The sequence below is a fragment of the Lithobates pipiens genome, unplaced genomic scaffold, assembly GCF_037356315.1.
Source record: "Lithobates pipiens isolate NorthernLeopardFrog02 unplaced genomic scaffold, aLitPip1_a1.2 Scaffold_23, whole genome shotgun sequence".
NCBI lineage: Eukaryota > Metazoa > Chordata > Amphibia > Anura > Ranidae > Lithobates > Lithobates pipiens.
Genome location: NW_027507785.1, coordinates 245,147,156 through 245,162,701, shown reverse-complemented (window position 1 = coordinate 245,162,701; position 15,546 = coordinate 245,147,156). Strand labels below are relative to the sequence as shown.

General features: G+C 42.2%; 1 protein-coding gene across 4 annotated transcripts in view; it reads left to right on the top strand.

Moving 5' to 3' along the window:
* KLHL20 (kelch like family member 20) overlaps positions 1 to 15,546 on the top strand; it is a 99,454-nt gene that overhangs the window by 64,713 nt on the left and 19,195 nt on the right. For all 4 annotated transcript variants that reach the window (XM_077452982.1, XM_077452983.1, XM_077452981.1 and 1 more), the window contains 3 exons: positions 3,137 to 3,252; positions 6,603 to 6,786; positions 10,833 to 10,976. In XM_077452982.1, the coding sequence (XP_077309108.1) occupies positions 3,137 to 3,252; positions 6,603 to 6,786; positions 10,833 to 10,976 (444 nt within the window). The remainder of the gene's footprint in view (positions 1 to 3,136; positions 3,253 to 6,602; positions 6,787 to 10,832; positions 10,977 to 15,546) is intronic.

Below are 15,546 nucleotides of genomic sequence, written 5' to 3'. Positions count from 1 at the left end.
AATAAATGGTGCGTAGAGAGCTCTTTCCCAGTACGGAGCTCCTCTGTAGTTTTGGAATTTTTACAGTGTGGGGCAGATAAAGGCTTATCCATTAGTAGCCTTAGGGGTCAAGTGTCAGCCCTCAGTGTTTATTTAGAAGAGCATTTGGCTGCCAACCCGTGGGTAGTCAGATTCTTTAGGGCCCTGTCTAGACAGAGACCGGTCCAGGGTCTGTCCTTTCCCAGATGGGATTTATCTTTAGTTTTACAAAGCTTAACAGGACCCCCCTTTGAGCCTTTACTAAGAGAACTTACTCTGAAGACAGTGTTTTTGGTAGCGGTAACAACTGCCAGGAGGGTCAGTGAGATGGAGGCCTTATCAGTCAGGGCTCCCTTTTGTGTTATTTTCCTGGACCGGATAGTTTTTTAAAGACCGATCCAGCCTTTTTGCCGAAAGTGGCATCCGGCTTTCATAGAAGCCAGGAAATGGTTTAACCCTCGTTTTGTCCCAATCCCTCAGGCGAGAAGGAACTAAAATTTCATTATTTGTATGTTAGGAGATGTATCCTACACTATTTAGAACTGACCCAAGACATTCAGAAGGTCAGATTCCTTAATTGTTTTGTTTTCCAGGGCCAGAAAAGGTTGTAAGGCACTATTGCTAGATGGCTCAGAGTAGCCATCGAGCAGGCTTATTCAGTTGCAGGGAAAAAAATCCCAGTGGGTTTTAAAGCACACTCTACAAGAGCTATTGCAGCCTCCCAGGCAGAAAGAGCAGGAGCAACGCCAGAACAGATTTGCAGGGCAGCAACATGGTCCAGCTACTCCACTGTCGTAAAACACTACAGAGTGGATCTGGTGTCGGCAGGTGAGCAGGCCTTTGGCCGAAAGGTTTTGCAAGCTGTAGTTCCACCCTAACTGGCAAGTGCTCGTTTATCCTCTCATAGTGGCTGTCCTGAAAGACGATTAGGGAAAATTAGAGTTACGCTTACCGGTAACGTCTTTTCCAGTAGTCTTTCAGGACAGTCCTAGTTACCCACCCGAAAATTGGGGGGAGTCTTACAAAAGACCAGAGCGCAGCAAGATAATGGTATTTGACAATATGTTATTAATGTGTTCTTGTGTCTCCCCAGCTGGCCGGAGGTAATCTCGATATAAACTGAGGTCCAGCAGGGGGAAGTAAGAATTTATGGGCTGGCGCAGTGTTTCCAGAGGAAGAGGAGGAGACTATCTCTCATAGTGGCTGTCCTGAAAGACTACTGGAAAAGACGTTTCCAGTAAGCGTAACTCTAATTTTTCTGCTAGAAAATTACTTGGAGCACCAAAACGTGATATATATATTTTTTTTTAGCAGAGACCCTAGAGAGTAAAATGGTGGTTGCACTATTTTATGGCACATCTTATTTGCATAGCGGTTTTTCAAACGCATTTAAAAAAAAAAATACACTTTACGGTTTAGTATTTATTTATTTTTTAATTAAAGTTAGTCCATTTTTTTTTTTTGTATAATGTGAAAGAAGATGTTTCACCGCGAGAATCATGATCTTTATTCTAAGCAAAAAAAACTTGATTCTCATTTTTGCCAGAATCGTGCAGCTCTAGTCCCAAACATATTTTAAAAGGAAGATAAGCAGATATAATTGTATAAGAAATGTAGATAGTATCATAAGGAGAGGGCGGATCAGCTTGCATACCTATGCAAGAGGATCCTCCCTGCCTGGTGCGACCTGTATGTCAGAAGTCATCCTGGTTGCAGCATGAGAGGAAGTTTGTGTATATGTATGTGTGTGTGTGTGTGTGTGTGTGTATGTATGTATGTATGTATGTATATGTATGTGTGTATATATATATATATATAAAAAATATATTGAAAGGAGGGGAGGGAACAGGCTCTAATGATTAGCCCCAGAGCAGTTGTCTTCTGGGTACAAAGCGTGCAGCGTCACCCTGCACCGCCCCAGGGCATGGGACGTGTTGTTCAGATTGACGTCATGCGCTCAGGACACACCAAGCCATCCATGCAGCTAACTGCGCTGCGAGGAGCGGCCAAGGTGGACCAAGATGGCGCCCATTGGTTACGGGCGCAGGAGGGAGCCTACAGCCCAGAAGGAGATGGGAACAAAAGAAGGCTGGAGGGATGTGGACAGTAATCGCACTTCCCAAGTGTCAGAGAATCCCCGATTCCTACCGGCCCAGGCGTACCGGGTACAGCGACCACCGGGCAAACAAACCAAAAACCCAAGATGACCAATAATGCATGATTGGATGTGCAATGTTAAAGACAAGGGAATGAAATTGAATGAAAAATAATTCATAAAATAAGAAATTAAACAAAACTGTAAATGTACAATAAATTAAATAAAAGAAAAAAAGGGCAGAGAAAATGAGAAATAGAAAAAACGTGAGCGCCTTGTTAATAGGCACTCGCAGTGACTGTTAGGGGATGGCGCCATGTAAATCACAGTAAAACGATGAGACTTCACCAACACTCCCTAGCAAACCTATACAATCCTTTATTTGCACAATATCATATTAATCAAATCTGCCAACATTTCAGGGCCACACAGGGTTCCTTATGGTGACATAGTGAACTAACTTCTACATTCATTGCTGGTAAAATCTTGTAATATCGAATTTACTGGCCTAGGATTTGCTGACAAACTTTAAAAATGTCCTTTGAAACAGGACTGTGTGGGAGTTAATGGTGGGGTCTCCAGTTGAAATGCAGATGCCCCCTTTTTTTTTTTTTTGAGGAAAGAAAATACACTTCTAAAGCTGGCCATAGATGGATTAAAATTCGGACGGTTCAGCAGGGCCTGAAATGATTTCGATCCATGCGAGTTTGTCTCTGTTCAAAAAAAGTTGATTGTTATATCTGCTTCAGTCATGTGAATGCTAGAAATTATCTCGATCGGTGGCTGCAGCTGCTGGTCATTGTGTTCCACTTGTGTGGATGGAGAAATCGTGTTTTTTTTTCGTTCAGCAGTCTGGATAATCAAAAAGTCATCTGTGGCCAGTTTAATGCTTCAAGGAAAGTGGTTACTTGTTAGGTTGACCACACATCAGTTTCTCCCTGTGTTCTCTTGACAGATTTTATACAGCCAGTACTGCTATTTAAATATATTGATTTTACTTGCATTTTTTTTTTTTAATCAAAGGGACTTGGTAGATGAAGCAAAGAACTATCTTCTTCTGCCTCAGGAACGTCCTCTAATGCAAGGGCCCAGGACAAGGCCTCGAAAACCCATTCGTTGTGGAGAAGTGCTGTTTGCAGGTACATTTCTTATATTTTCAAGATTGATTTAAAGCAGCTTGTGATATTAGGTTGTGTGGTGTAACTAAATAGTCTTCAGATTTTTTTACTACTTGTTTTCATACTACAAAAATTCTAAATATAAGCAAGTCCTTGGGTTTATGCATGTTAAAAATTAGGCTTTGTGCAGCAGACATTTCCATTTATGCACATATGACCAAGTGAAATCGCTCATATCCAACTGTGATCCTTACATTGAAATATGCAGACAAACTGCCCAGAGACTCAGAAGAGCCATTTCAATAAATGTTTCAGTAAACGGTTTCTCGAAGACCGCTTTCACACCACGCCGCCCATAGCGTCAGCGTTAAAACGCCGCTTTTTTTAGCAGCGTTTTACCGCCGGATTTGCGGTGCTCTTCGGTCACTATCGGGACACTTTTACCCCCCCGATATAGCAGCCCGAGAAAGGGTTAAAACCGCTGGCAATACGCCGCAATAGCTGTGTTTTGCCGGCGGTATTACAGCGCTGCCCCATTGATTTTAAAGGGGAGCAGCGGTGGAGGAGCGGTAAACACACCACTCCTTCAATGCTCCAAAGAAGCTGCTGGCAGGACTTTTCCCGACGTCCTGCCAGCGCACCGCTGCAGTGTGCCCTCTGGGCTTTCACACTACAGATAATGGTGCAGCAGTTTTAGGGGAGATTGCAGGCGCTATTTCTAACGCTATAGCGCCTGCAAAACGCCCTTGGTGTGAAAGGGGTCTAAATCTTCCATAAGTGAACATCTGATTGATGACTGCTTTTCTCTGTTCTGGTGGAAATCTCAACTATAAAAAAAAAACATTTTTTAAAGTGAACACTGCAGTTTGTATTTAAAACAATAATTGCTAAATTCAGATGTTCCTTATTTGTTGGGTCAACTTTGTCAGTTGACTTTTAGAACTGGCGTTGTTAAAGGGGTTTAAAAAATTATATATATATATATATATATATATATATAATTTTTTAAACCCCTTTAACAACGCCAGTTCTAAAAGTCAACTGACAAAGTTGACCCAACAAATAAGGAACATCTGAATTTAGCAATTATTGTTTTAAATACAAACTGCAGTGTTCACTTTAAAAAATTATATATATATATATATGTATGTATATATATATATGTATATATGTATATATATATATATATAGACTAGCCTCAGATGATACACAGAAGTGAAGCAAATCCTCTTACATAAGTTGTCCCTGTTCTTATTTCCTGCAATTTCTTCTGTACGTTATTCTAAAAATACACAGATGAAAGGATTATTTTTCTCTGCTCTGGCAGCAATGGATCTGATGTCACACACACTGCAGAGCATAGAGCACAATGGCCTTGATTTACTAAAACTGGAAATTGTAAAGTCTGGTGCAGCTGTGCATAGAAACCAATCTGTTTCCAGGTTTTATCCCTCATGCACACTGGATGTTATAAAACCGCCAGTAGCCTAGAAATCTGTAGAATGAGTTTTGCAGTTGCATGTTTCAGCTTTTTTTTTTTTTTGCAAAACTATACTCCTACAAAAGCTTATGATGCCAAAACGCTGATCAATGCAGAATATCCGAATTTTCCAGCTTTTATCAGGGTTAGAGCGTTTTTACAGCTGAAAAACTCCTCTTAAAACACACTAGTTCTGGGGCTTTTTCCAGCCAAAAAATGCCCCTGCCCAAAAATGCTGATCACAGCCTATGTGTGCATGGACACAAAGGGATAACGTGCTGGCTGCGGAAAAAAATGCCTTGAGCCAAAAATGGCAGCTGTAAAAATGTCCAGTGTGCATGAGGCTTTCAAGTTAGAAGCTGATTGGCTACGATGCAGAGCTGCACCAGCTTTTTGCACTCTCCAGTCTTTACATATTCTGTACAAGCATTGAACTTTAAAACAGGCCCTCACTGTAGCGTTATACATTTTGCAGAAACCTTTTAGGCTCCATGCACACTGGAGTTCATCAAGGGCTGTTTTTTTTGGAGTTTGGGCATTTTTTTTAACAGCCCAGAAACTCCACTCTGTTATCCTATTTGTCCATGCACACATGGACATTTTTGAACTTTTATCAGCAGTGGAGTTTATGGGCTGTTTTCTGAACGCCATAAAATCTCATTCAGGAATCGTTTTGCTGATAAACGCTGATAAACATCGAAAGACGCTTAAAAACATGGCTCACCAGCGTTTAACATTTTTGAGTCATTGAAAAAAAAAAAGCTGTTAATAAACGCCATTGCAAAAATGTTAAAAAGCGCTGAAAGATTCGCTGCAAAGCTATTGGCGTTTTTATAACATTATTTTAACGTCCAGTGTGCATGGAGCCTTGCAATCACAAATTCTTGGTGCTTTGTTTGTTTTTTTTTGCATGTGTTCACTGGCAGTACAAGTTTGCTTTAAGTGCATTGCTGCTGATTCAAATTGTATCAGTAGCTTTAAAGCCACTTTTATAGTTTTGCAAAAATACGTGAAATGTCTTAGGCTTCATGTACATGGGACATTTTTACAACCTCTCCTGAACGATTTAACTTGACAGATGGTAACCCATGTTTAAACGTCCGTTTTGCCACGTTTACCTGGCGCTTTTAGCCGTGTTTGCGTTTTTTTTTTTTTTTTTTTTTAAATAGGCAAAAAATGTAAAACTGCTGTAAATGAAATACGGCCAAACGTGAGTTACCACGTTTAGCCGCGTTTAGAAGCGATTGGCGCTTGAAATGCCTCTAAACTCTGCTTCTGAACCCATTTTTTTGCCTTCCAAAAAAAATCATCTAAACTCAACTGCCTACAAATGACTGTAAATGACTTTGTTCATGTACTGATAAGATAACATAGAGGAGAGTTCAGGAGCAGTTAAAAAAAAAAATGCACAACTGCTCGTAAATGTCCATTTACCAGCAGCCGTGTACATGAGGCCTTAAAATTTTGGCAGGTTTTGTGAATTGATTTTTTTCAACAATTTTTTGAAATTTCCAGTTTGCCGGAATATGCAAATATATCTATGCAGTTCATAAATGCCTATTGCTTGGGTTCATCTAATGCATAATTGTCTGCCAAGGAAAAATCTGCATGCACGTATCTAAACCAAAAATGTAGAAATTGCTGAAGAAATGAGACACCAGTTTTTCTGGATTCATTTTGGTCTCTGATGCTACATGACTGACACAGTGCTGCAGTAGGTATAATGCAACCCTAATTCCATACAGAAAGCGTATATTTACCATGCTGGAACAAGTTGGTTATTGAGCAAGATATATAACATATATATATATATATATATGTGTGTATATTACACAGTGTTCTGCTTTCAGCAACTGTCTACAAAAAAGACAAATAATTGTTTTACTTTCAGTGGGAGGTTGGTGCAGCGGAGATGCCATTTCCAGTGTTGAACGCTATGATCCTCAGACCAATGAGTGGAGAATGGTTGCTTCCATGAGTAAACGGCGATGTGGGGTCGGTGTCAGTGTTCTGGATGACCTTCTTTATGCTGTAGGTGGTCATGATGGATCTTCATACCTCAACAGTGTTGAAAGGTGAGAGATAAGCACATATGCTGCACTTTTTGTTTTACTCTCTTGTGAATGATTCCCTTAAGGTATTTTGCTCTGTGTAAATTATTGTTGATATAGCATTAATGTCCTCTATGGCACTTTGGAAAGTGAGGACATGCTTGGCTATATGCTAAAACCATAACATACTGTCGGGATCATTTAGTGCTCCTGTTCTTAATGCCAGCATCGGGGGTTTGGCTATGGCACCCTCCTTGTCTGTCCACCTGCAGGCTGATTTAATGTGATCAGTGATTGTAATAGAGTGATATGTGTGTTCTTCCTAATCAAGCTATCTGTCTGTGTCTGCCCTGCTTTGCTAGTTTGGATTTCCCTTTGTATGACCTTGAACCGGATTATTGGACTATTCCTTAAACTCAGTCTGCCTTTTAACTGGACTGTCATAGAAGCACACTATTTGTCTGCTAACAGCAAGTATCTATTTGCTTTGCTTAGTTCTCATCTGCTCTGGCATGGTGGCCAGGCACTATAGCATTGTGTATAAGTCCTGGGGGCAACCAAGTACCAGTAGGCCTGCCTGCCTTATGGGAAACGGGGCTGCTATAGGTAAAGAACACAGTAGCCAGCTATAGTGTCTGACCACCTGCGCTGGGGTAGACGTGATATTATTATCGCAAGCCTTTAAGAAAAAAAAAATGTATAATTCTGCGAAGATAGACTCTACCCAGACTCGCTTATTTGCTGAGGAAATTGCAAACTGACACACCAAGTCCAGGAACTGTCTGTGCGTGTAAATGCACCTCTAGCAGTAACGCATGAGCCAGGGCCCAAAGTTAACCCGCCTCATCATTTTTCTGGTGACCCCCACGTGTTTTCCAACGTTAAAAATAGTCGTATGCTATACTTTAAGCTTAAGCCACACACCCCTGTTTCTGATGCACAGCGAGTTGACCAGATTATTACATGGTTGCAGGGGGATCCCCCAGTCTTGGGCGTTTAGTCTCCCCGCAGAGGTCTAAGGTTTTTACTCTACAATGATCCTGATCGTGCCCATTCAGCTGAAGCTAACCTTATGTCAGGATAAATGCACCACTGAACAATACTGTTCTGATTTCTGCCGCTGGGCACCTGATCGGGGTGGAATGACCATGCTCTAAGAAGCCAGTTCAGGTTAGGCTTATCAGACTCTATCAAAGACTTCTTAGTACACTACCCTGAACCAAAGTCATTGAATGAAGCCATCTGTATAAACAGGCATTTACGGGAAAGGCGAACAGAGAGCTTTGCCCTGACCCCCCCCCCCCCCCCCCCCCGTGCAGTACGCTGCCTACTACTTATTCTACATTAACCCTTTCTGAGCTCTCAACCTCTCCTGGAGGATGAGCCCATGTAAATTGGCACTACCCATGTATCCTCTGGGGAAAGGGCTAGAAGAAGATCTCAGGGACTCTGATTATATTGTGACAACCATTGTCAATTTGTTGCCAGCTTCCCTAATAAGTCAAACGCCAGGAGTCTAGTGCGGGTGGGATCTGCTTCTATAGGCTATACTGTTTCCCTCAGAAATAAACTATTTGTTCCTGCACAACTTGGCTCTGCCAAGTTTTCTGATCACCTCTCAGTGTTCATAGATTCTGGTGCTGCTAGCAACTTCAGACTTTGGAAATGCCTGGTCTACAGATTCCCGTGACTAAGGTGAACAGACCCTTCTCCGTCTTAGCTGTTTAACTCTACCTTGTCCATGGGCCTGGTCACCTTGTGCGCTGTACATTACCCTGTTCATTGGAGATTTTCATAAGGAGACCGTCAACTTCTACTTGATCACATCTCCTGCTTATCCCCTTATCTTAGGGTATCCCTGGCTTAAACTTCACAATCCGCACATAGATTGGGCTACAGAAGGGATTAGGTCCTGGTCCCAGACCTGCATCCAGAACTGCATTAAAACTGCTAACCAATTGCCCATTTCTAACTCTTCTGTGGCCAGTACTAGTCAAGTGCCTTTTATTACAGTCCTATTCAGATCCTGATCATGACAATGTTTCCAAATGTGACCCCGGTTTGCATAACCATGTGCCTTTTTTATATGGCTCTGTTAAAGCAAAAAAAACACTGACTAGTTCATTGAATTCTCTACAGTCCACCTCTCTTGCTAATTGCCACAGCCTGAATCGCCTCCTCCTAGAAACCAAACTTATCCACTGTCTCGCAGCCTTGAGCCCTGTTTAGAAACTTCCTCTAAGTCCTTAGAAGTCAAGCCCCTTCGATTACCCCTACCTTTGCCTGTCGCTAAACTCACTGGGACGCCTAGCCAGGCTAATTTGTCTGCAAGTTCCGCAGTCGCTATGCCTGGCGATGGGATTCGGGTAGTCGCTACGCCTGGCGATGGGATTCGGGTAGTTGCTACGCCTGGCGATGGGATTCGGTAATCGATATGCCTGGCAATGCGTTTCAGTTGGTTTCTGCACCAGTTATGCCAGTCCAGCCCATGCCCGTTGAGCCTCCTGCTTTTTCTTATTTAGGATCTTATCTGCCCTGGCACGGTGGCCAGGCACTGTAGCATTGTATATAAGTCCTGGGGGCAACCTAGTACCAGTAGGCCTGCCTGCCCTATTGGAAAGGGGGTTGCTATGGGTGAAGAACACAGTAGCCAGCTATAGTGTCTGACCACCTGAATTGGGATAGACATGACACATACACAAGAGTGAGAACCCTATTCAAATTAAACCCACCACATTCTCTCCTCCAGTCCTTCGTGGCTATAACAGCCTTAGTTTATCTGGAAGGCTCTCCACTGGATTTTCTGAGTGTCTATAGACATTTGTGCCCATTTGGGTATGAATGTTGGACCAGAAGATCTGGTCACGATTGGTGTTCCAATTTAGCCCAAAGGCGTTCAGTTTGGTTGAGTGCTGTTAAGTGCAGGCCACTTTTGTCCGCACCAAATCCATCCATCCAACCAATGTGTTTATTGAGCTGCTTTGTGCAAAGGAGCACAGCCTTGCTGGAACAGAAAAAGGTTTTCCCTAAACTGTTGCTATGAGGCTGGAAGTGAACATTTTTCTAAAATTGGTATGCTGTAGCATTAACCTAGATCTTTATTGGAAACGCCTGAAAACAATCAATCATTTCTAGGGGTATCACCATGATTTAGGCCATATAGTATCTGTGGTAATTTATGTTAATTGTTAAGCCTTTGCTCACAAAATGTTTGGCTAATCTGGGATAGTTTCCATTTTCATCACAAGGACAACTTTTTTTTTTTAATGCTTTTATTCATGCTCTTGGCTGGCAAGCAGATACTCTGCCCTCAAAACTTTGAATTGCTGACCTTTTAAGGCCTCATGTACACGGCTGCTGGTAAACAGACATTTAGGAGCAGTTAGGCTTTTTTTTTTTTCCCTCTGCTCCTGAACTCCCCTATCTTATCTGTCCATGTACACAGGGTCGTTTACAGTTGTTTCTAGGCAGTTGAGTTTAGAGGCTTTTTTTTGGAATGCAGAAAATGGGTTCAGAAGCTGAGTTTAGAGGCATTTCAAGCGCCAAACACTTCTAAACACGGTAACTTGCGTTTTCTTTACAGACGTTTTTTTCATAACTTGTTTTTTTTTTTCTTTTAAAACACTTTCAGACAGAATTGTAGCTAAACGCGGCATGTAAATGCGGTAAAACTGAAGTTTTAAACGTGGGTTACTATCTGTCAAGTTAAATCGTTCAGGAGAGGTTGTAAAAACGGCCCGTGTACGTGAAGCCTAACAAGTATGAAGAATGAATTGGAGGCAAATGCAGCCTGGTAACTAAAGATCCGCAATGGCAGCCTAAATGTGGATGTGGTACAGGTTTCCTTCCATGTGTAATGGGAATATTACGGCATTGATTATAGTGATTCACAGCCGAAACTACGCTTAGTGCTTCTGATTAAATATATGCTCCAATGGAAAGTAGTGGGGCTTTATTTGTTTTGTGTTTCTATTTGTTCATTGGTAGATTAAATGAAGTCAGGGGATTTGCTCATGCAGTTGCTTCAGCTGTAATAAGACTTACAATGGTAACTTGATCATCTTTTACAGATATGACCCAAAGACAAACCAGTGGAGCAGCGATGTGGCTCCTACCAGCACTTGCAGGACGAGTGTTGGTGTTGCGGTTCTAGGGGGATATCTGTATGCTGTGGGTGGACAAGATGGTGTCTCTTGCCTCAACATCGTTGAAAGGTATTTGGGCTCAGCGGCTTAGAGTTATGTTTGTATAATATGCATTCTCAATATAATTCAGGCATATCCATGTTCTTCAAAGAGGTGGTGTTTTACTTCCATATTTTATAGTGGCTATTTATATCTTAGAGTGATGTAATTTGCAGTTCAGAACTTCTTAAAGTGATCCCCATATGCTACACGATGTGATACAGTCAATGCTGACAAAGTACCAGAACCTTGTGGTGTCATGCTGATCTAATGGCTCCAGTACTTTTACAATCCTGGGATTAGTAAGAAGATTCAAATTTTGACCTAACTCAGATTTTTCATGTCTCAGCTAGAGAAAGTATTGCAGCTAGAAGCAGTCAGGCAATTAGAATGTTCTGGAGGAAGTTGGAGATTGCAGCCACTAGATTTCATTATGTACTTTTTTCTTTATTCTTCAAGTGGGGCCAGGGATGTACCTGAATATCAGACAGTCTAAATCAGATATATGCAATTAGTGGACCCTCAGCTGTTGCAAAAGTACAAGTCCAGTCATGCCTCTGCATTTGGTGTCATACTTGTGGCTGTCAGAGGCTTATCCTGCATATCCTTGGTCCAAATGATAGGGCCTTAAAACGGACCTCCATCCTAAAGTGTAAGGTCCGCTCATCGGAACCCCCCCCCCCCCCCCCCCCCCCCCCCCCCAGTGCCATAATTGGCACCTTTTAGATGGGGGGGTGCTGATACCTGTATAATCCAGGTATTTGCACCCACTTCCGGGACAAGCTAGCTGCAGATGCCCCCCTGTTGTGTTCTGGGAAACACACAGTTCCCAGGACACCGCGGGGACCAGTGGAGACGCGCAGCGCAATTCGCGCATGCACAGTAGGGAACCGGGCAGTGAAGTCTCAACGCTTCACTTCCCGATTCCCTGACAGAGGATGGCGGCGGGGGCAGCTGAGAGACGAGTGATTGCTCGTCATCTGCTGCCGACATCTCTGGACCCTGGAACAGGTAAGTGTCCATTAAAAGTCAGCAGCTGCAGTATTTGTAGCTGATGACTTTTAATAATTTTTATTTTTTTTAAGGTGAGCTCCTCTTTAACTACTATCACCCAAAGCCAGAAACTCATTGTTTGGTAGAGGCGCTCTGTCAATGGGCAGGTAAATTGCACAAAAGTCAAGACCTTGTGTGCAGGCTAGCTCTGGATCCACATTTTTCTTGAAATTCCAGGAATTTTTGCGATGGGAATATGGACTGCCACATTTCTCTTGTGATGCATGGAAATGTTTACATATTGGAAAAAAAAGCACATAAAATTACAGGCAAGTCAAAGCAGATACTACGTAAATTGCTTCATTGTTCTTAGCCAGTGCTGTCACTTCAGTTAGCACAGTTTAGAGGAGTTACAGCAGAAGGTAATAATTAAAATTGTTGTTACTTGGGTACATGCACTCCTTAGTTGAGAAATCAAATAACTCTAAGGGCCAGTTCACATCACATGCAGTCCAGTGCATTTTTTTTCTGCATAAAAAACGCATGGAAAGTAGGTTATATGGTTCCCAATTGCATAGTTAATGCCAGTGATTTCAGTTACAGTTTCATAAAAAAATAAAATAGAACATGCTGCGTTTTTCCTGGACTGTACTGGAACGCTTTATGCATCAAAACATACCAGAAGGCAACAGAACACACCAAAATGCACTGGAACACACATGTCCCTATTTAAGGTTAAGAAAAAAGAGGGGGGAAACAGGGCACTGGACTACATAAAAAATGTACCAAAGACGCGCATGTAGAAAAGCATCTGGAACGCATCCAGACTGCATTTCTGCCAGTTCACACCATAGAAATGCAGTCCAGATGCTTTTCTGCATACATGTTTTTGATGCATTTTTTTGATGCAGTCCAGTGAATGCCCCCCCCCACCTTTTTTTTCCTAACCTTAAATAAGGACGTGTGTTCCAGTGCGTTTTACAGCCTTCCATTATAGTCCAGTGCAGAAAAAATGCAGCAAGTTCTACTTCACCCTACTACATTTCTTTTTTTCTTCACCCTACTACAAAGAATCGCATAAAATTCAAAGCAAATGAATTCAGGCAACAACTGCATCACAGCCACTTTTTGTAATGCTAGATCAGTAAAGAATAAGATCGCTGTCATAGCTAATCTCATTGAATCATGTGAACTGGTGACACATCACAGAAATGGCTATGGGTGAAAATACAGGCGCATCCTAGAAGCAGCAGTACCAAGCAACTATTCAGTACTTCACTGCCCAAAAAAAGATTACAAGCGTGGGGGGAGTTGCAATCTGCTTTAAATCCAAACTGAACTTTGGACCCCTCTTTATTGGCCCCGCACACTTTTTAATATGTAGTTGCAATTGTGGAGAAATGAGCTTTAAAAATGTTGCTCGCCTAACAAACTCCAGGTGATGGAAAAGCAATAAAATAACTTGCATGATTGTGCTGACCATATATCATCCCAGAATACTTAATTTTTGGACAAAAGCTTCTTATAACTATTGACAGCACTGGGATTCTCTCAAAGAAGTATCATCTGCCACAATGCTTAACCTTGTTTTTCATTTAGGATTTGAACTAACTGATCTAACTATAAATCCAGTTGTATAACCATTCACCATCTTTTACATTTCTGCACTGCTTTCCCATCACCTACAAGCTTGGAAAGAGCCGCGTTAGCGGTAAAGCAAAGCTAGTTTTCACTGCACTTTTCGGTGTGCTTTTTAACCCCTGTTAGCTGCTGAAGAAAGGGTTAAATGCGCCCGAAATGTGACACTGCTGAAGCACTGCCGATTCATTTCAATGGGCAGTGCAGTGGAGGAGCGGTGTATTCACCGGCCCAAAGATGCTGCTTGCAGGACTTTTTCTAACATCCTGCAAGCGCACCGCCCCAGTGTGAAAGCACTTGGTCTTTCACACTGGGGCTGCAGGGGAAGCATTTTACAGGTGCTTTACAGGCGCTATTTTTAGGCCATTAGAAGCTGAAAAATGCCTCCAGTGTGAAAGGGGTCTAAAAACTGCCTTACAAAGGTTAACAGACTACGTATTGCACAGCTACAACCACAAATAACAGACCTGCCCAACTCTGCTCAGCAGCAAACTATAAGCAATCTTGATCTGACAAATGGCTCCACACTACAAACATAAAAGCAAATCTGAAACCGCAAAATAATGCAAATAAAAATAAGTCCGGAATAGAAGTCCCAAATGCTACATACGTGAAATATGATGTGGCATAGTGAAAGCCCCATATAAAGTCCAAATTAAATATTTAAGCAGACCTTAACCACTTGCTTACTGGGCACTTAAACCCCCCTCCAATCCAGACCAATTTTCAGCTTTCAGTGCTGACGCACTTTGAATGACAATTGCGCGGGCATACAACACTGTACCCAAATGAAATTTTTATCATTTTTTTCCCCCCCAAATAGAGCTTTCTTTTGGTGGTATTTGATCACCTGTGCGATATTTTTTATTTTTTATGTTTTGTTAAAAAAAAATGTAAAGACTGAATTAAAAAAAAAAACCTGCTAATTTTTGTCCGTCATTGATGTACGCTGATGAGGCAGCAGTGATGGGCACTGATGGGTGGCAGTGATGGGCACTGATCGGTTACACTGATAGGCAGCACGTCTATGTGGCACTGATTGGCACCACTGGTGGGCATTGATAGGTGGCAATTGTGAGGCATAATTGCCTCTTCCGTTTCGCGACCGATGTCCTTTAAGATGAGCCAGTGATCAGATTTTTTTTTCTCCTCCGCTGTCAGCGCGAGTAGAAAAAAAATGAAATGATCACCAAGCTTTTGTTTTGATCATGTGATCAGCTGTCATTGGCTGACAGCTGATCACATGGTAAGGGGCTTGTACTCGGATTGGTGATCACCCGAGTCTGGCCCGAGTGCAAGCTCCCGCACAGGGAGCGTGCACAGGGGAGGCCTTCATATGACGGCCTCCCGGGAATTCACATTTGTGCTGTGGCCATCATTCGGCCAGCGTATTCCAGGTGGTTAAATGATCTAGCAAATTATCTGTGAACTTCAGCAATTCTTTATTGTATACAAACATGTGCAAAACACCCTGGACAACAGTGACCACCACCGCTCACAATGAATATGTCTCCTCGCCTTGTAACACAGACCTCATCAATGAAAAGAAGGTCAATAAGCGTTTTTTAGTGCAACCAAGCCGGTCAGCATGCAGATATTGTTTCCAGCTCTCTGGTCCTCAGCATGTAATGAACATGTAAATCACAAAAAGTTGGTTTTGTGTAAAAATGAAAGCTAAAATAACACTCTCAGGATAAAAAGCCACATCGCATAGGTGGTAATAAGCACAGTATACTCTCACAATGGCAGATTAGACATCGGCTTAATGTCAGTCGCTAGCGATAATCGTATGTAAAATTCATCAGGCTGGTTGTACCCAAGTTGATTGATCCATGAAATTGGTGCATTCAGCCTGCCCATACATGGTTCAAAAATCTCGGCCGGTTCCTGCTAAACTGGTGGAGATTATGATCTATGGCCAGATTTAGGCCCCTTTCACACTAACGTCCCGTTCAGGCCCGCCTGTCAG